At 35.3% G+C, this 21,399-nt stretch overlaps 1 protein-coding gene across 2 annotated transcripts in view; it reads right to left on the bottom strand.

Moving 5' to 3' along the window:
• Positions 1-21,399, bottom strand: part of LOC132110429 (MAM domain-containing glycosylphosphatidylinositol anchor protein 1-like) — a 186,167-nt gene that overhangs the window by 12,689 nt on the left and 152,079 nt on the right. For both annotated transcript variants that reach the window (XM_059517022.1, XM_059517021.1), the window contains exons 14-16: positions 19,876-20,028; positions 19,313-19,474; positions 3,996-4,126 (exon numbers count right to left, since the gene is read on the bottom strand). In XM_059517022.1, the coding sequence (XP_059373005.1) occupies positions 3,996-4,126; positions 19,313-19,474; positions 19,876-20,028 (446 nt within the window). The remainder of the gene's footprint in view (positions 1-3,995; positions 4,127-19,312; positions 19,475-19,875; positions 20,029-21,399) is intronic.

Raw genomic sequence — 21,399 nt, 5'->3', positions numbered from 1 at the left:
AGAGATGCATAAGATAAACTGTAGAATTTAGACTAGATTTAAACATTTTCTGAAGAAAACTGTAGTGCTGTTTGCCTAGGCAAAAGATGCCACCAAGAGTATTGGGAGTGACTGAGTACACTGAAATTGTATTGCAAGGTGGTTCCCTAATCATCCATGTAACTACTTTCAAATGTTTATGATATTATGATCTCTAGACATATGAAGATACCACCTTCAGTGTAGTCTGATGGTTGACTGATTTATTTACTTTAAGAAATTAATACTGTTATTCCACAAGGATGCATGAAAAGTAAGTTCTTTTATAATGCTACAAAACATTCCTATTTCCAAAAATACTATTATCCCGAATGCATCAAAGTTTGTGTAAAAATATGCATCAACACTGAAAAGAACGGTTTCTTGAGCAGCAAATCTGCATACTAAACTGATTTCTGAAGGATCATGTGACTCTTAAGATTGGAGTAATGATGCTGAAAATTCAGTCTTGCGTCACAGGAATAAATTACATTTTAAAATATATTTAAATAGAAAACAGTTATTTTAAACAGTATTCATATTTCTAAATATTTTTACCATGTTTTTGTTTAAATAAATGCAGCATAAGTGATTTCCAAAAACGTTATCATCCTAGATTAAAATTGCAGGTTAAATTTGCTTTTGAAAACATAACTTCGATAAGCCTCATGGTTTTGGGTATTATCATGCAAACACAAATGGTTTAATCAAATTAAATCAGAGGTAAGTAAAATTATAATGTAAACTAAATATAATACAATATCTGTTCTTGGTGCCAGAAATCTTGACTGACATGAGTGGACTTAAAGCTGAGAAATTAAATAAAATGCTACTAAACTGCAGGATATAAAGTTTAAAATGCATTTATAAACTGTATTATACTGAGAATGTGGTAGTAAACATTTATAGTTGTGTTAAACTGCCCAATACCAGGCAGGTGGCTTTTAAGAGCTCTATAAAAGAGAACAGTTATACTGGGCCTTTACACGTACAGTACCAACTGGCCTTAACTGCCATTTGAAACCGTGTCATAGATGGGGAGCAATCAAACATACAACAGAGGAGCACAAAGCCGGAGCTACAGCTATATTATTGGCAGACATTACATAAACATTTCACATACATACATATACCAATTGGTTAAAATATTGGATAAAATATATGTTTTGTATATTAGTTCCACAAAGTGAAGTTTTTAAAAAGCATTTGAAAAAGACCTACACAGACTGGACTAATTTTATACACACAATGGTAGGGTAATGATAATAATATTCATCAGAGCTTTTCTTTTAATCACATCCGATTTGGCCATGGCAGTGATCTTCCGGGCTTTAAATGGACTGTGCATTCCCATGCCGTTAAATATTACAGTATCTTTTATCTTCTATAAAAGTGGCATGAAAATGTAATGAGTGGCAAAAGTAATCCCATGTGTAAAATCCTTTGAATCTTCTCTAAGTGGCCCACGTCCAGCATGTTGGCCATATAACCATCACTCTACATTAAGCATATGTGGATGTTGATCAATGAGAAGACGTCCAAAAAAAATAAATAAATAAATAAATTGTAAGACAAACCGACACTAAAAGACATACCTATAATTTTATTTATTTATTTATTTTTTTAAAGTGGTTGCTCTAAGTGCTTTTTATATTGAAAATATGTTGCACATAGATGTTACAACATTGCTTTGTCTTTATGTAAGACATACAGAACTAGAAAAGTTCAATAAAAATTGCAACATTATTTATGTGTAATCTTATATCCAACATTGGTAATAAATCAGCATACAGTATATATATATATATATATATATATATATTAGAATAAAATTAAAAATTAAAACTAACGATAGTAATGGCGTTATATATGCACATCTAGCTGTTTGTTGTTGCAAAAATAAACTTCAGTTTATCATAGTTCAAGACACCAATGTGTGTCTATATGAATATTAAATTAGAAAATTGTGATATGTAAAGATTATAAAATTATATATGGAAATTACTCAGAATATAATTAGCTGAATGTATACTGTAGATATTGATTAATATCCAGTTCTCTACTCCCAAGATAGTAACATCTCTAATAGCTCCACTAGTGCTGTGAGGTCTGTTATATCTCTCTAACCCCTCGACAATCCATCCCGCTCAGTTTAACCCCAAACATGCTGCCCATGTAATGGATTCACACAGCTGAGTAAAGCTTGCAGATAAAGTAACGCTGTTGTGATTCTGCTTGATCCATCAGGCTTAGCGATGGGTGAGATGCCTCATGCAACGATGCAAAAGATGTACTTTCTTTTACACTGAGCTTCTGTGGGAAAATTATGCTAATTTATCTTGGCAAGCCTCTGCACATGGCAAGAGTCAACAGAGGAACAAAGAGGAGATGAGAGCAGAGCAAACAAACAGACAGCGGAGAAACACGGCTGTCTGCCGGACTTGTCAAGTCCTACTGTCCAGGAACGCCTGGATTGGTCTTTAGCATCGATTGATGGAGGCCAACTGGGGGCTGGATGAGAGGTGAGGATCTATTTATGTCTTCAAGTGTCAAATACACTGCATTACTGAGTGAAATGAAAGAGACAGTTCAGAAAGAGGAGAGAGGCTAACAAGTGTTGTTGTTTTTTTTTCAAAAAAATTAACTGTGAGGAAAAAACGAAGAAAAATAAAAGTTTCCCCACTCCAAACAGCAAGTGAAAAGTGAGAACAGTTTTTGTATAAAGATCATGTTCCATGAAGATATTTTGTAAATTTCCCACCGTAAATATACCAAAACATAATTTTTGATTAGTAATATGCATTGCTAAGAACTTCATTTGGATAACTCCAGGTGATTTTGGTGATTTTCTCAGTATTTCTAATTTTTTGCACCCTCAGATTCCAGATTTTCAAAGAGTTGTATCTCGAACAAATATTGTCCGATCCTAATAAACCATACATCAATGGAAAGCTTATTTATTCAGCATTTCAGATGATGTATAAATCTCAAATTGACACTTGAGACTAAGTGACCCTTGTTGTCCAGGGTCACAAATAGTTACAACTTGATCCAGGTCTTACTGAGCATGATTCATCAGTTTATATTGCTCTACATGTTTTCATAATCTTCAACAAAATGTAATAATGCTGTCCACCTATGAAACAACTCTTTTTTTCTGATGTTATAATCCACTTGGGTGAAGCCAAAAAAAATATTAATAAATAACATAGCCTATATTTCCTGATCCAATCAAATCCCAAAGGATAAACACCAGCCCTGTTCTACATTGTTTCCAACTGAATATTCAGTTTCACCTGGAAATTTGTCCCATTACGAAAGTCAAATGCAATTTCTTGTTGCTTTTAAGCAGCAGTGTAGAAAGAATGAGGGTAAAATAATCTGACAAGACCAGGACCAATGAGCCCAGACGAAAGTGTGTCCCATTTACCTGTAAACTCTCCACCCCACCAGAAATTATCTTCACTTCCATCCCTATTGCATATGGTGTTCATCTTTTTCTGCCCTTCTCAGTTTTCTTCACTGTATAAATCTCTCTTTTTTTCAGCCCTGCTCTTCAAACTCTTACAATTTGTCATTTTCTCTCTCCAGCACCTTTTCTCCTCGTCTCCTGGTCTTTGCAGCTGTTGTGCTGAGAGCTCAACTCAGCAGAAACACGGGTCCAGAGGACAGCGGTAGAGCACGACTCAGCACTTCCTCAATCATTCCCTCGCAGAGCCTCTAACCACACACAAACACTCACACACTAACACCTGCCAACGTGGACTGCACAAAAGAAGTCAACTCTTATTGCATTAAAGAGAAAACATCACTAGCAAAAGCATCATGCATATATCAGGAATATTTGATACATCCCCCTGTCCAAATGTGTGCTATAGAAAATATACTCACACAGCCACATGTGCACAAACACAGATCAGAAGGCACATTTCCATACAAACTCTCATGCACACATCTGCACATAAACACAGTCATACCTGGAAGGGTCCGCTCGGATAGATCTCAGCATCTGCCTTCCTCCATTTGGGCCCCTGGTGTCCGGAGAGAGACCAGAAGGCAGAATCCACAGTGGCGATGCTCTTCACCCTCATGAGAACATTGAGTGTACCTGCAGACACACAGAAAACAGAGGTCAGCGGAACACTGACATTTGGGCTGTACAAGCACTTCTGCAGATGGCAGACCTTTGACAATCAGTCCACTTTGCAGTCTGGCCATAAAAATGCAAATACAGTATGTGACCCTGGACCATAAACCCAGTCTTAAGTTGCTGGGGTATATTTTTAGCAATTGCCAATAAAAACATTGTTTGCGTCAAAAGTATCGATTTTTCTTTTATGCCAAAAATTCTTAGGATATTAAGTGAAGATCATGTTCCATGAAGATATTTTTGCAAATTTCCTACAGTAAATATGTTAAAACTTAATTTTTGATCAGTAATATGCATTGTTAAGGACTTAATTTGGACAACTTTATAGTTGATTTTCTCAGTATTTTGAATTTTTGTACCCTCAGATTCCAGATTTGCAGAGTTGTATCTCATCCAAATATGTCCTATACTAACAAACCATACATCAATGGAACACTTATTTATTCAGCTTTCAGATGATGTATAAATCTCAATTTTAAAAAATTGACTCTTATGACTGGTTTTGTGGTCCAGGGTCACTGCAACTTTATCAACTTTATGATGACAAATGACACATGCACAACATTTCTGAAATCAAACAAAGCTTTTATCTACACATGTATTCAAAAATCACGACACCGCAGAAAACAGTAGATCAGCTATTTGAACACATATATACATATATATATACACATATATATTAGCACTCCAGAAAATGTGCAATTCGAACATTGTTTCCAAACAATTACTGGAGATCCATCAGGATCAGTGAATCAGGACAAACTCAGGATTTGACATATTATGACAGATCATTGCTTCTGCTCTAGTAAAACCTCATTGACCCAGTGCTGGTGTGAATAGATTAGCATATCTCTGAGGGATTGCACAAACAACGACTTTACTATTCTGACAAATATAAGGTCAAATACTTGACCATTGCTCTAACACAACCAAGTCTCACAGCGCGCTGTAACAAGGATGTTTTTTTTTTTTATTTTTTTTTTTTTTTGGAGCAGAACGCACTGCCACAATTTGAAATATGAAACAAAAATGAAGCAATACAAGACACTGATGTTTTTAAAGTTATAAATAGAAAATTATTGGAGTATATTTTTCAAGAAAATACTATTTCAGTCTTTTTACTTTAAAATACCATGTTCAATTCAATGTGTTACTTGCCATTTCTTTATAATTATTTCTGAAATGTACTACCAATTTCTGAGTATATATATATATATATATATATATATACATATATACAAAATTGTGATGTCAAACATAATTACTTTAAATTGGGTATTTAAACATTCTGCTGCTGAAAAGAGCATTGTTTTACTTTTATTTTTTAAGCTTTAGAATTTTTTAATTATGCATTTGAAAATGTGTATTCAACGACCTGTTACATGTTGTACTCTACTATAAATCATAGGAACAACTTTCATAAAATACTGTACATAATGTTCATCAGATCATTAAAAGTGCAGTGTCACCACTAAAAACAGCTTGTTTGGAAAACCAGGATATGCCATCATAATGAATTGATCTACATTCATCAGACAGTCTGTGGGTTTGTAGTCTGAGACTGACGTGTGATAGAACAGCTCCCTAAACACAACTCTCCACAGACAACAAAGCAGAGGCATCTCACACACATTCTGATTATGTGAGGTTTAGAATGTTTATTATGAACGTCAGTATTAAAATCTGTCACAGACACTGAACACAAGCACACACACAGATGATGGAAGGCACTGGGGCCAAGTGGCACCTTTATGACTCATGCATTAAATTATTACTCTGACTTTGTGCTTAAGGGAAACCAATATATAATTCAGTTGCACTTTGGATCAGAAAGTTAGGGAGAAAGAGAGAGAGAGAGTGAGAGTGAGAGAGAGAGAGAGAGTGTGTGTGTGTGTGTGTGTGTGTGTGTGTGTGTGTGTGTGTGTGTGTGTGTGTGCTCTTGTTTTTTTGACATATCAGGACACAACTCTGTATAATGACATGGGTATGACACAGGTATTACAAGGAGAGGGTGACTTATGTGGACATAACCCATGTCCCCATTTTTCAAAATGCTTATAAATCATACAGAGTTTTTTTGAGAAAGTAAAAATGCACAAAGTTTCCTGTGAGCTTTAGGGTAAGGGTTGGTGAAGGGCGATAGAATATACAGTTTGTACAGTAAAAAAAAGCATTTCTCCTATGGGATGAACCCACTTTTCACAAAAACAAACGTGTGTGTGTGTGTGTGTGTGTGTGTGTGTATGTCTGTGTGTGTGTGTGAGTGAGTGAGTGAGTGAGTGAGTGAGTGAGAGAGAGAGAGAGAGAGAGAGAGAACAACTTTTGAAGTGGCTCAGAAGTATTGGCTCTGAACAATAAAACTACAAAACATTCTCCCACAGAGTCTACATACTGCTCATGACATGCACTCATAGATAAATGCAGATGGGTCCAGTCAACTACCCAGGCTTCACATCTTACTTACTTATTCAGGAATAGCATATATAAATGAATAACACAGCAGAGAAGTGGCACACAGCAACATTAACAAAGCAAACAGATGGTACTGTGACAAAGTGGCTCGCTCAAAGTACAAAACAAGTCCTAATAAACTCTGAGCAATATCTGTAGATACCGACCGCAAGTACATCAGTCAAACACAGATACATAATTAATTTCAGTATAGCACCTAGACAGCCAATTCTTATTTAAAGATAATGTTGCATTGTGTCAAATTTGTCACTCTCATTTTTATTTATTTTTTCAAAATTATGAATAGTATTGTTTTATACTGGTATATCTCTTCTCTCAATCCATATTTTTTAAAGGACTTTTACAGAAATTAATGTCTTAAATGTAATAAACATAATAATAATAATGCATTAATGTCATTAATTAGCTTATTTATATGTACACTGATTAATTTAGCAAACACCTCTCTCTAAAGAAATATACAAAGACATCATATTTCTATTTACTCCAGTCTTTACTTTCTTACTCTCTTTACGTTTTGAGGAATGTTTTGTATAAAAACTGAAAGCATCCGCCACGTTTCAATGACCTCAATCGCACTGAAGAGCTGCTCGCTTGCTGATAAACAGACACAAATTGCATACTGGTGCATCTTTAAGGTGACTACACACACTTAACACATAAACCGTTGTGTACAATGAGCCAGGCACTTTAAAATAAACCGCTAACCAACCCTTTAAAAGAAACAATCGTGGTTGTGTACTGTATGTAAGGACAGGTTGTAGTAAAGGCCTAAGGCTCCAATCGGACCTCTGTGCTGCCAGAGAATGACAACATCAGAGGCCCTTGGCTAACCTTGACACAGGTCAAACACATCCAAACACTCATTAATCTCTCTAATGAGCAGCAGATGAAGGTTGAGTGGGAAAGCTGGATGCACCAGGCAATTTTAAAACACACTCAAACCATGTGTGGTGCAGAGTTTGCTTTTTCTGTGCTGTTTGTTTTCTTAATATGCATTAAATGATATATGTATATATATATATATATATATATATATATATATATATATATATATATATACAAAGTACAGACCAAAAGTTTGGACACACCTTCTCATTCAAAGAGTTTTCTTTATTTTCATGACTATGAAAATTGTAGATTCACACTGAAGGCATCGAGGGCTATTTGAGCAAGAAGGAGAGTGATGGGGTGCTGCGCCAGATGACCTGGCCTCCACAGTCACCGGACCTGAACCCAATCGAGATGGTTTAGGGGTGAGCTGGACTGCAGACAGAAGGCAAAAGGGCCAACAAGTGCTAAGCATCTCTCGGGGAACTCCTTCAAGACTGTTGGAAGACCATTTCAGGTGACTACCTCTTGAAGCTCATCAAGAGAAGCCAAGAGTGTGCAAAGCAGTAATCAAAGCAAAAGGTGGCTACTTTGAATAACCTAGAATATGACATATTTTCAGTTGTTTCACACTTTTCTGTTATGTATATAATTCCATATATAATTCCACATGTGTTAATTCATAGTTTTGATGCCTTCAGTGTGACTCTACAATTTTCATAGTCATGAAAATAAAGAAAACTCTTTGAATGAGAAGGTGTGTCTAAACTTTTGGTCTGTACTATATATATATATATATGCGTTTGGTGCAAACAGGGATAAAAGTAGTACATGCCTACTGTTTAATATACTGCTGGATCTTTAATGTATTGGGACTTTTTTCTGCCAGAGGTCCTGGACATCTTGTTCAGATACATGGCATCATGAATTCTATCAAATACCAACAGATAAAAAATCTGAACCTGACTGCCTCTGTTAGTAATCTTATAATAGGCTATGCTTAGATCTTCCGTCAGGACAATGATTCAAAACAAACATTAAAATCAACACAAAAATGGGTCACTGAACAGAAAATAAAGCTTCTGTTATGGCAATCCAAGTCCTCTGACCTGAGCCCTACTGAGGAGAAGAAGCACCCACATTGAGCTAGGGATCTGAAGTTTTCTTGTCAGTGAGATTTCCCCCCACTTGACATTGTTTTACTTTGTACATTGTTTTTAATGAAAGGTTAGAATTTTGTGATTTTTTTATTTTTATTTTATTTATTATGTATATGCATATATATATATATATATATATATATATATATATATATTTTTTTTTTTTTTTTTTTTTTTTGAATGAAAGATCAAAATGATAAACAATGCAGATTTATTTTCACAGCCACCTTTGCTTATATTTACCAAGGGTGTCAATATTAGTAGAGGGCACAACATATATAATTTAACGTAAATGTTTACATAAAACAGTTAATAAAAATTTTTATTTAATAACTAAAACTATTAAAACATTTACATTAACCCAAATCATTTTATTTGAATTATATATAATATATATATATATATATATATATATATATATATATATATATATATATATATATATATATATATATATATATATATATATATATATTGAAAGCAGCTATCTGTACACTATACCTTACATATTTGACTGATTAACCAATCAGAGTCAAGTATTCCTGAGAGATGGAAGAAAATGAATACAGGCTGTCTGAACAAACAAGCCATTCATTCTTGTACCATATAAAGTGTGTGCATCACTAAATCACGACAATGACTGACGAAACACCTTGTGAAGTGCCGCTGTCATCCAGAAACAGCAGTAGGGTCACACTCTGATGCAGTAATGAGTGAAGGATCTAATGGACTGAATGCTGCTGTGATTGACTTCTGCTCTAATGGATCCACTGGCTGCTGAACTCCTTTGTAATGAACTTAGAGCCTAATAGAACATGCTATTGTGTTGCTCTTGAAAAATCAAACAGACTACTGCGAGCGTAGAGGGTGATTGCCTAGTCTTTACTGTGTGGAGAGGAAGGAGAATGACACGAAAAAAGTAACATGAAATCGAAATGGACAATTTAACTGGCACATTTCAATGTGTATTGTTTCATTAGCCTAATAGCATTTAGTTTATGGTAAGCCCTGATCATTTACTTTAAGAGTAACAATAAATAAACACAAATATAAATAAATAAATAAATAAATAAAGAGAGAGAGAGAGAAAGAGAGAACAAAATAAAAAATAAGAGGCAATTAGTATTATAATTGTTAAATATAACAACTAAAAAGACTTACAATTTAAATACAAAAATACAACTGAAAATAAAAATAACAGGACATAATCATCATCATCACCACAATCATCATATAAAAATATAAAACCAAAAATACAACATAAAATCTATAATAATAATTATAATAATACAGTGAATACAAATATATAAAAAGAAAAATACAACAGAGAAAAACAAGAATAAAGAGAAGAAATAAGTAGTATTATTGTTGTTATTATTATCATTATTAATATAACAACAAAACAGACATAACATTTAAAGGGATAGTTCACCCAAAAATTTAAATTATGTAATTAATAACTCACCCTCATGTTGTTCCAAACCAGTAAGACCTCCGTTTATCTTCGGAACACAGTTTAAGTTATTTTAGATTTACTCCGAGAACTTTCTGTCCCTCCATTGAAGCTGTGTGTACGGTCTACTGTCCATGTCCATAAAGGTAAGAAAAAAATCATCAAAGTAGTCCATGTGACATCAGAGGGTCAGTTAGAATTTTTTGAAGCCTCGAAAATACATTTTGGACCAAAAATAGCAAAAACTACGACTTTATTCAGCATTGTCTTCTCTTCCGTGTCTGTTGTGAGAGAGTTCAAAACAAAGCAGTTTGTGATATCCGGTTCGCAAACGAATCATTCGATGTAACCGGATCTTTTTGAACCAGTTCACCAAATCGAACTGAATCATTTTAAACGGTTTGCGTCTCCAATACGCATTAATCCACAAATGACTTAAGCTGTTAACTTTTTTAATGTGGCTGACACTCCCTCTGAGTTCAAACAAACCAATATCCCGGAGTAATTCATTTACTCAAACAATACACTGACTGAACTGCTGTGATATTGGTTTTGCATTTAAAAAAATGTGAATGTGTTTTACATTACAGTTGCATTTGTGGACTTCAACCCTAAAAACATGGGCTGTTAAATAACAGCTGTTAAGATGCATGAAGCATTGCATTTAAAAGAGAGACAAACTGCATTATACACAAATTCTGATGCTAATTAAAATCAAATAAAAACAGCACCTAGAAATCTAATGATTAAGTCATCAAAAGCAACTCGAATACGTGCCTCCTCCCTCTAATCAGATAAACCCATCCAGAAATATAGAGAGGGAATGTCTCCGTCTTTCTACTAGTAAAGATTTATTGGTCCAGTCAAGTAATGCAAAGATCTTTCTGTAGGACCATCAAGCCCCCAGATAACTGAATATACTCCAAACACACACACACACACATTTTAAACACTACATGCTGTGTTTCCTTGTACTGTATGTGAAGAACATTCAATATAAGACATATTGCACCAGGCTAAAGTGTCAATGAATAACGTAATGCTAGACTGGCATAACCAAACGCAGAGCTAATCTCTTCATTTGCTAATTGGGAGGTAATCAAATCTAATCCAAGCACCGTTGCACAAATAAAAGTCTAAACTTTCATTCTGCTAATGAGGTTGTATTTTACGGCCAGCACAAGTGCGGCTAACACAGTCCTACACATTCAGATTACTTACAACGATGTCTGTCTCTCAGTAGGACATCTCATGTAATGAGAGTCGAGCCAGCTGTCTCTCCCTCTCAGTTTAGCATCTGTGCCCACAATGCCACCCACATGCCAATGCACAGACTAATGTTTAGCAGATTAGTGTGCATGGGCCGTAATCAACAGTAATCACACCAGCATTCAGCCTATAGCTGATCACTGCCACCAGTCACATGTAGGACCAGCTTGCAGATAAAAATGATTTAAACCACCCTAAGGTCATCCAGTCTGGTCAAGCTAGATGGTTTTGGGCAGGGATGTTTGAGAATAGCCCACTAGTCGAAATTTAGTCATTAGTTACTTTTTAAAAATGATAAATTTTTTTAAAGTGGATATCTAGAGTGGATAACAAATTCATTTTATTTCGGTTTAAAGGGGAAAACATTATGAATGACAGGGAACTGACAATATTCAGAAAGGTTTTGTTGACTTTTTTGTTTGTTTGTTTTTTCAGTTTACCTCAGTATAATGCCTGTATAGACGGTTTCAACGGTAACAACATAAACAAACGTTACTGCGCATGCGCGCTTTTGCGGACCTAACTTAACTTCCGGTAGACTTCCAAATAGAATCAATAACAACAGCCAAGTCCCTCTAGCCTTTAATCATCCTTTGGGGTCAAAATGACCCCAATGGATTTTTCCTTCATTTTTTAAAAGTGTTACCTTCATCGCAGGGGCATGAAACTCGGTGACATTTCCTAAATCATCTATCTAAACATGCACAAAAAAACTGGGCTTGATTTGGTTGTTCTAAAGGTGTGTAAAAAAAAATTTACCTTTTAAGGTCTTTGGGGTCAAAATGACCCCACATTGAAAATGAATGGGAAAATGCAAAAAATGACTTTTTAAAATTTTGTTTGTCAAAAAAATAAAACTAAATCCATTATAAATCTGAAAATTTCTACAAATAAACCAAGATCTGGTCCTAGAGCATAAATAAAAAGTAGAACGAACTTTGTATCTCATACACACACACACACACACACACACACACAAACACACACATGTATGTGACTGCAACAGAGAGCATTTTTACAGAAATTGGCAAATAAAATTAACTAAACTGGCATAAATCTAAAATTTTTTACATTTAATTCAAGGTCTGGTCCTAGAGCATAAACCCAAAGTGGAACAAACTTTCTATCTCATACACACACACACACACACACACACACACAAACATACGTATGCCACTGCAACAGAGAGCATTTTTATAGAAATTGGCAAATAAAATTAACTAAACTGGCATAAATCTAAAAAATTTTACATTTAATTCAAGGTCTGGTCCTAGAGCATAAACCCAAAGTGGAACAAACTTTCTATCTCATACACACACACGCACACACACACACACACACACACAAACATACGTATGCCACTGCAACAGAGAGCATTTTTATAGAAATTGGCAAATAAAATTAACTAAACTGGCATAAATCTAAAAATTTTTACATTTAATTCAAGGTCTGGTCCTAGAGCATAAACCCAAAGTGGAACAAACTTTCTATCTCATACACACACACACACACACACACATACACACACACACAAACATACGTATGCCACTGCAACAGAGAGCATTTTTATAGAAATTGGCAAATAAAATTAACTAAACTGGCATAAATCTAAAAATCTTTACATTTAATTCAAGGTCTGGTCCTAGAGCATAAACCCAAAGTGGAACAAACTTTCTATCTCATACACACACACACACACACACACACACAAACATACGTATGCCACTGCAACAGAGAGCATTTTTATAGAAATTGGCAAATAAAATTAACTAAACTGGCATAAATCTAAAAATTTTTACATTTAATTCAAGGTCTGGTCCTAGAGCATAAACCCAAAGTGGAACAAACTTTCTATCTCATACACACACACACACACACACACATACACACACACACAAACATACGTATGCCACTGCAACAGAGAGCATTTTTATAGAAATTGGCAAATAAAATTAACTAAACTGGCATAAATCTAAAAAAATTTACATTTAATTCAAGGTCTGGTCCTAGAGCATAAACCCAAAGTGGAACAAACTTTCTATCTCATACACACACACACACACACACACACACACACAAACATACGTATGCCACTGCAACAGAGAGCATTTTTATAGAAATTGGCAAATAAAATTAACTAAACTGGCATAAATCTAAAAATTTTTACATTTAATTCAAGGTCTGGTCCTAGAGCATAAACCCAAAGTGGAACAAACTTTCTATCTCATACACACACACACACACACACACATACACACACACACAAACATACGTATGCCACTGCAACAGAGAGCATTTTTATAGAAATTGGCAAATAAAATCAACTAAACTGGCACAAATCTGAAAAATGTCACATATGCAACATGGAACAAGCTTGTAATATATATTCTATAATATTCTGCTTGTTCTTTCACATGTTTATTAGCCATGTGATTTATAAAAAAAGTTGTTCTGTGTACCCTTCACTCCTGTTCATTACAGTTTATTGGTGCTGTTGTTTTGTATTATATTGGTTTATTTACTTTTAAAATTCATCTTGTTCTAAAATCTCTTGTTCTAAAAAAATAAATAGTTGTTGATAAATAATTTTCTGAAATAAATAGTGTGTGATTATCACGTCATAGTGGTGACTTGTAATGTTTTTTTCAAATGTATGTATAATAATTTGCAAAAGCAGATAATTCAAAATATATTAGAAAACAACAACAAATTCTAACTCTGACAAAACTACAGATTTTTTTATGTATTTCAAAATGTTTAAATAAATATTCACAAAATATATATCATAAAGTTGTGAGGAGAAGTTGAAGCATCAAGAAAAATGAAGTGAAAATGAATGAGTCTCTATAGCACTCTAGTGGATACATGTGGCCATTGCACTTTAATTCCTAACCCATAAGAAATAAAGTTTTTTGACTAACCTTTAGATGGCAGTATTCTATCCCTAACACATAGAGCAATGTCCAGAAACTATTTAGATTTAATTAAGATCATCATTTAAGTGATTTTTTCTTTAAAAAATCATTTTTCATGAGCCAATTTATGGCCTAGTTATGTAATTGTGCAGTAAATAGGTAAAAAACTTCAAAATTTCCACAAAAACACAGCATAAATGTATAGTTGAGAAGTAAATAAAAAAAATGATATATAGTTTTCCATATAAAAAATGTATATTTCCTTATGCAATCGCTTTTTAAAAGTTTGGGGTAAAAATGACCCCAAAGACTTTAAGTGTTGTCCTTTTTTAGGAGTGATTAAAGGTTAAAGTAAATATTTTTTGATAACAAACAAAATATGTTTGCCGCGTGGGTCAGGCGGACTTAATGAAAATGCAGATTCATTCTTTGCCAGCAGGAGATGTTTTAAAGCATAGACATAAAGCGCGAGAAATAGAGGTTTCCCCAGTAACAGCTGTAAACAAAGCAGAGCTGGTACGCTCACACGCTGCTTTATCAGGCACATGCAAGTCTTCCTTCAGAAATACAGCGATATAAAAACACCTGTGCCTCGTTTTGATATTTAAACATATAAATGTATGGAGTTATTATTATTAAACGTGCATTACGTAACGTTACTCATGTTTATTCAACGAAGCCTTTTTGAAAATCGATCAGTTTTAAAATTGTGGCGAGTCTCCAAAAATAAATAAATGTATGGGAAACACATCCCGCAGCACAACCACCTGACCCCAACTTCATTCTACTCATCACCTTGACTTTAACTGCGTTTGTAGAAGGCACTGCAGCCAGACCGATATACACAACACAGACCGGAAGTTAACTTAGGTCCAGGCGCGTGCGTCCGATGAAACCGTCTATAATGTTTATCAGCACAGCTGTTTTGTTTACAGGGGTAACCATGGTAACTACTGTGTTTCTGCTTGTCCAAAAGTGCCATCTAATGTCAGAGAGAGAATTTGCATTTTCACTCAGCACATCTGCAAAATCCCAATTTGAATGGTTTGATGGTAAGAACAACTTGAATAAAAAGGTTATTTGACTGTTTGATTCTAACTATTCCAAATAGATTGCATAAATAGATTACATTTTAATCATATTAAACAGTTTTATTGACATTTTTGCTTATGAATGATGACTTTTTATGTACTTTTTTAACTTTATAAATAACTGAATTGATCTGAAAAAAAAAAAACTTCTGTAACAGCTGTTAGATAGAGTAAAATGCATGACGTTGTAGATTGTAAGGTTTATACTGTAGCAGCAAAGAAAAACACAGCTGAACCGCTCCATCTCATTTTAAAGCAGACAGACAAATATGATGAGTTAGAGAGCTTTAGCAGACTGCTTGAGTATGAGTTTATGTGCATGTGCATCTGCGCGTGCACTCTAGAGTGATTTTGATCATGATTAATGTGATTCGCCTTTCAATTTTAATTTTCATTAAGGACCTGCTGTCCTCTCCGACTCCTAAATAGCAATGGAATTAATAAAACATACCCTTTGAAAAATACAGTGCAGGCCTGCAGCAGGGAACCCACAATGCCTTTGGAAAGCCGAACAGCTTTGAGCCTGTTCTGTGTTCACCAGTCGCCCCCCACCGTGAGCCCAGCCTGTGTCATGAGTGGCAACTGGCAAATAATTAGATGGGCTCGTCTCATTAGACCAGGAGACAGACAGCTAAGATGCACAGGTGAAGAGAATGAGGTGAAAGAAAAGCAGACAGCAGAGAGAGAGAGAGAGAGAGAGAGAGAGAGAGAGGAGTAGAAGAGGAGAATTTATGAGCTGTTAATGGGTTGATAAAGTTTGAAGAGTGAGCGCAGATAAAAAGCAAAGGTAAACAGGAAGTTCAGTTACTCTATTTGTCAAGCTGAAAAATTAGAAAACAACAACAAAGAACTTTTGGTCTGCTGTCCAAACAAGAGTTTTCTGTGATAAAGTTCTTACATTAATTAGCAATTAAAGTCTGCATGTGCAAATGTGTACTAGAGTGTGTGATAACAGGTGGTTGCCAGATAGTCACAGATCTTTTAACCCCATCAAGAACACCTATAAATCAGCATTCATGTTGCATTTTTAGATAGCATTATTTACTTATGAGTCATTTATGCTTTTAATGTCTCGAAAAGAGAGCTTTTGTCAGATTTAGCTCATATATACAATAGCTACCTGCATAAACAAACTCATTTCTAGGAGGCCTGACACACAGGCTCTGCTCCTAAACATTGTCTGCTGCCTAATTAGAACACATTTTAGGTGCCACTGTAAGGTTTACGTGGGTTTGTTTTTTAAAGGGGTAGTCCACCAAAAAAAAGAAAAAGATATGTAGTCTTAGCCCACCAAAAAAATGTAATTCTGTCTTTGTTTGCTTTACTCATTTCATTCCAAAATGATATGGCTTGCTTTCTTCTGTGGGACACAAACAATTTTTAAAGAATGTTTCTGGTTCCCATTTATTTTAATTGTAGGGGCAAAAAAATGCAATTGAATTTTGGGTGAACTATCCCTTTAAGATGCCTTCTTTTGGTCAAATCCTAAGAGGCCGTTCACGCAGGACATGTTCTTGCATTGAAAAGCAGCTAAACGCAGTGCAGAGGAATAGACCATAAGGTCTCAAGAGTTTAACTTAATTTAACCTGATATGGTGTCTTAAAAAGTGGCAAGAGTCACAGATGCCAACAACAATAAAAATGTCATGCAGATGCATGCTAGAGTGTGTCCTGTGTGGCAGCATTGCATGTTTCCTTAACATAGAATATATGAACATAATGCAATGTGACAAGTGTAAAAAATCCACCCAAGATGAAATCCTTTTGACTATATACATATTTAATAATTTATATTTTAATACATTTAATATAATACAGAATACCTCATTATCACCAGTACTCAAGTTCTCTTTGTTTCGGTTCAGTTTGTTCTGCCTCGTTAACGCTTTGAGGAAGTTTATCCTGTGTTCCTATACCTGAGAATTGCACTTAAGGGGTCATCGGATGACACATGCATTTTACCAGCTGTTTGAACTGAAATTTGTGTTGGGAGTGTGTGTACACAACCACCCTATAATGATAAAGATCCACCCAGTGTTTTTTTTTTTTTTAATCTCATTAAATCATTTCCCCTTTCTCAAATCGAGCTGATCTGAGGTGCCTGTCTTTGTGACATCAAACTGACACCCCCCGATCTACCTACATGCGTCTATCTTTGTGCAAATCATTCATGATCCAGCTTCACGTCCAGAATTTTAATGAATCTTTGCAAATAACCTTTCCTAATGACGTGCTAGTTAACAAGTTTCACAATGAATGCAACTAAAGTTTACCTTCTCTCAGAGAGCAGCTCGGAAGAGAGGGGCGTGGCGAGCAGAGCTCATTTGCATTTAAAGTAGCATGCAAGAAAACAGCTTGTCCTGAAAAGAGCTGTTTTTGACAGGGTAAAAACAGTACTGTTTTACACTACCAAACTTTCTCCAAACTACATTACAGAATTTTCATTAAAGGGTTAGTTCACCCAAATATTAAAATTATGTCATTAAGTTTTAAAATTTAAAAAAAAAAATAGTTTTTGCTATTTTTGGACCTAAATGTATTTTCAATGCTTCAAAAAATTCGAACTGGCCCTCTGATGTCACATGGACTACTTCGATGATGTTTAAAATTACCTTTCTGCACATGGACAGAATACTGTACATTTTCAATGGAGGGACAGAAAGCTCTCGGACTAAATCTAAAATATCTTAAACTGTGTTCTGAAGATGAACGGAGGTCTTACGGGTTTGGAACGACATGAGGGTGAATCATTAATGACATAATTTTCATTTTTGGGTGAACTAACCCTATTAGCCCCTAAAGAATCATATCAACTTCTGGAAAATGGGCAGCTGTTGAATCTTTTAAAGGACTTTGGAATCTTTCATCCTTGTTTTTGTGTTTGCTACAAACCGTGACAAAAGGCAGGAGCTAGAGAAGATTAAGCAGTGTTTTGCTTTGGTAAGTGAGTTCCATTTTTGTTGCATTTTCCCATCATCACAGATATCCCTGCAGTTGGTCTGTTGCCCTAACTCCTGCACCAGCACTCCTTCCTCCCTTAACTCCAGTAGAACCCATTGGACATTCGGCATTGCTGTGCTCCCGTTGGCTTCGGCTGTGTCAGACATTGCGTCGCCTGTGCCATGTAACTTTTTTTTTAATTATTATTATTATTATCATGTATGTATGTTTAAACATTATAATATTTTTTGTGGAAATGGTGATATTTTTTTCTAGGATTCTTTGTTTGTCGCTTCTAATTGCAAATGCCTTTACTGTCACTTTTGATCAATTTAAATCATCCTCAATAAATACAAATATGAATTTCTTAAAAAAAAAAATGACTGACCTCAAACTTTTGAATGGTAGTGTATAAAAAATAGTTTTTTAAGATTACAATTTGATTATTGTTTGCAATATTGTTGTGCTGTGTACTTTCACTTAGAAGGACTAGTGTGGCACTGAATGATGTGCTTGATCAGCTTAAATGTGCCAAGAAGAAACACACACACACACACACACACACACAAAAGAATGCTTGGAGCAGAGAATAGACAGATGTCACTTTGAAACAAAACTTAATGTTTTAACAGACAAGATAAATAATTAATGGATGTGTGGATGACATCACTTCTCTCTCTCTTTAACTGTCTGTGTCCTTCATTGTCTTTGACCATCTGGTGAATGCTACTCAAACAACTGTACTTTCCCTGACAAATTCAGCCCAATGCTGTGGTAGAGGAGGATGCTTTTAGACAAACCAAACTCCAGTTAGAAACTGCAGTATATACATATGTGCATGTACAAGTACCGATTTTTGCAGGGAAACAACTTCCAAAATATCATAGAGACCACTGTTCAATCAACTGCCCAAGAGTATATCAATACAATATCAGTTAACAAAGTTAAAAAGTTGAGCATTTAAAGGTTTGTCTTTCTGAGAGTGTGAATTCAAACCAGGGTTAAAGGTTTACCGATATGTTTTCCATTCATGTGGTAGTAGAAGGAGACACAGTAGGGGGTTCTGGTGGTCCCCGTTGGTCCTCGGGCTGCCGGAACATTATACAATGGAGAGAGGAGACGCGCTCTATCCCCAGCCTGGCGTGGCCGCGACGTCTCAACGTACATGTAGTAACCTTTATTGCAGAAGTAAAGTACAAAACGCATTTGTTACCACTGTTTTTCAAAGAGGGCAGAAGCTTTCACAAAATAAATAATTTTACACACAGAATATATTTAATAAAAAATAACAATCCATTAAAACCTGCTTTCTAAAGATTCTAAAGAAATAACATTTTATTTAGTTTTGTTTTTGTTGTAATTGTTTTCAAGAATACAAGTGTATCTTTCTATGGAGTTTCTCAACTGGAAAAATTATCAAAGGTAAAGGTGCTTTGGAACGATTTTTAGTTTAAAAAAAGGTGTAATAAAATAAATTTCAATGACAAAGAAAAAGTTATCTTCAGATGTATAAATTTAGAATTACTTCAATACAGGGCAGAAAAAAATATGTCCACTTTGGTGTGTGTGTTTTTACCTTCTTTTGTCCCACTCCTGTCTGTATCCGGCCCTGTATTAACCGACCTTTTGGGGTTCTGGTTGAGATGGTTCTGTCTGGTCCAGTCAAACATATCGCTGCGGTCTTGAGTGAACCCACATATCCTAATGTCCTCAAACCCACACACGTGATCTGCACACAAAAAAACATGAGAGGGAATCAAAATACACCTTTCCGTTTTTTATGTTGTTGTTTTTGTTTTTTTGTCGTTGTTGTTGTTGTTTTTTGGCACATGAATATAGTAATTATAATATATGCTCTACACAAGCATATGAATGCAAGAATATGTTCCATAAGATAAGAAAAAAACATTTAAGGCGAAAAAAGATATCTTTAGACATTTTTTTAAACTGGGTAAGGTTGTTTCACCAGCTGGAAACAGTCCAGAAAAATATCAGCGAGAGTGATTTTGTGCCTCTTTGGCATGGAACCACAAAGCGTCATTCACTTGCAGAACACAAGCTTTTGGATCGCGCATAAGCCTGAACTTGCGAGTTTAGGTATATTGGTGCAGCACCAGTGGTTTTGATGTAGACAAACATCAGTGCCTTGAATTTGATTCTAGCGGGGCTCCAGGGTTCCTTGCTGTCCTAGAAGGAGTTATGGTTGACGAACCTAGCTGTATAGAGATGTTGTGATGAAGTGCTGGGTTGGCTGAGACCACAAGCAGTTCTGTATTACTCATGTTGAGATGAGTCCTTCATCCAGCCAGAAATATCTTTCAGACAGGCTTCAATGCGAACCGCTACCATTGTATCATCTGGTTGGAATTAGAAGCAGAGTGGAGTTTCATCAGCATAGCACTGATTGGAAAAGCCATGCTTCTGAAATACTGATCCTAATGATAACATGTAGATGGAGAAGTGGTCCAAGCACTGAGCCTTGAGGAATCCCAGTAGTAAGAACTTGACTAAGAAACCTCACCCCTCCGAGACACCCTGAAGGACTTAACTGAGAGGTAAGACTTGAACCACTGGAGAACGGTTCCTGAGATGCCCATCTGTCAAAGGGAGAAGACAGATCAAGCAAGATGAGTCCTGAGGATTTGGAAGCTGCTCTTGCCAGTCTCAGGGATTCAGTAACTGAGAGCAGGACAGGCCTGTTTTTCGACAGAATTTTCAGACTTTTGTGTTTTCACTGTTATACAGTAAGAGACACTATATCACATCTTCTGAAAGAGTCCTGAATGTCTAGATCAAAATAAGGCGAAGAAGAAGCAGAAACAAGCAATCACATGGAGTATGTAAGCAGATGCATGTTTGAAATAATGTGATCATCAAGCATTAAATAGCATAAAAATCAAAACTGCCTAACATTACCAAACAAAATGTAAGGTGTTTTTTTTTTTTGACATATTGCATGTTCAGATATTCATACAATAAAATAATCTTTGGGACATAACAATTTTGTGAAAACGATAAAAAAATGCTAGTAGTGACTGGCAACTTTATAATAAAAAAGAGTGGAAAGAGTTCAAAGGCAACAAGAGATGTCCTGTTGTAG

The sequence above is a fragment of the Carassius carassius genome, chromosome 30 (genome assembly GCF_963082965.1).
Source record: "Carassius carassius chromosome 30, fCarCar2.1, whole genome shotgun sequence".
Classification (NCBI taxonomy): domain Eukaryota; kingdom Metazoa; phylum Chordata; class Actinopteri; order Cypriniformes; family Cyprinidae; genus Carassius; species Carassius carassius.
The sequence above is the reverse complement of the archived record's forward strand: the minus strand, read 5'-3'. Positions and strand labels throughout refer to the sequence as shown.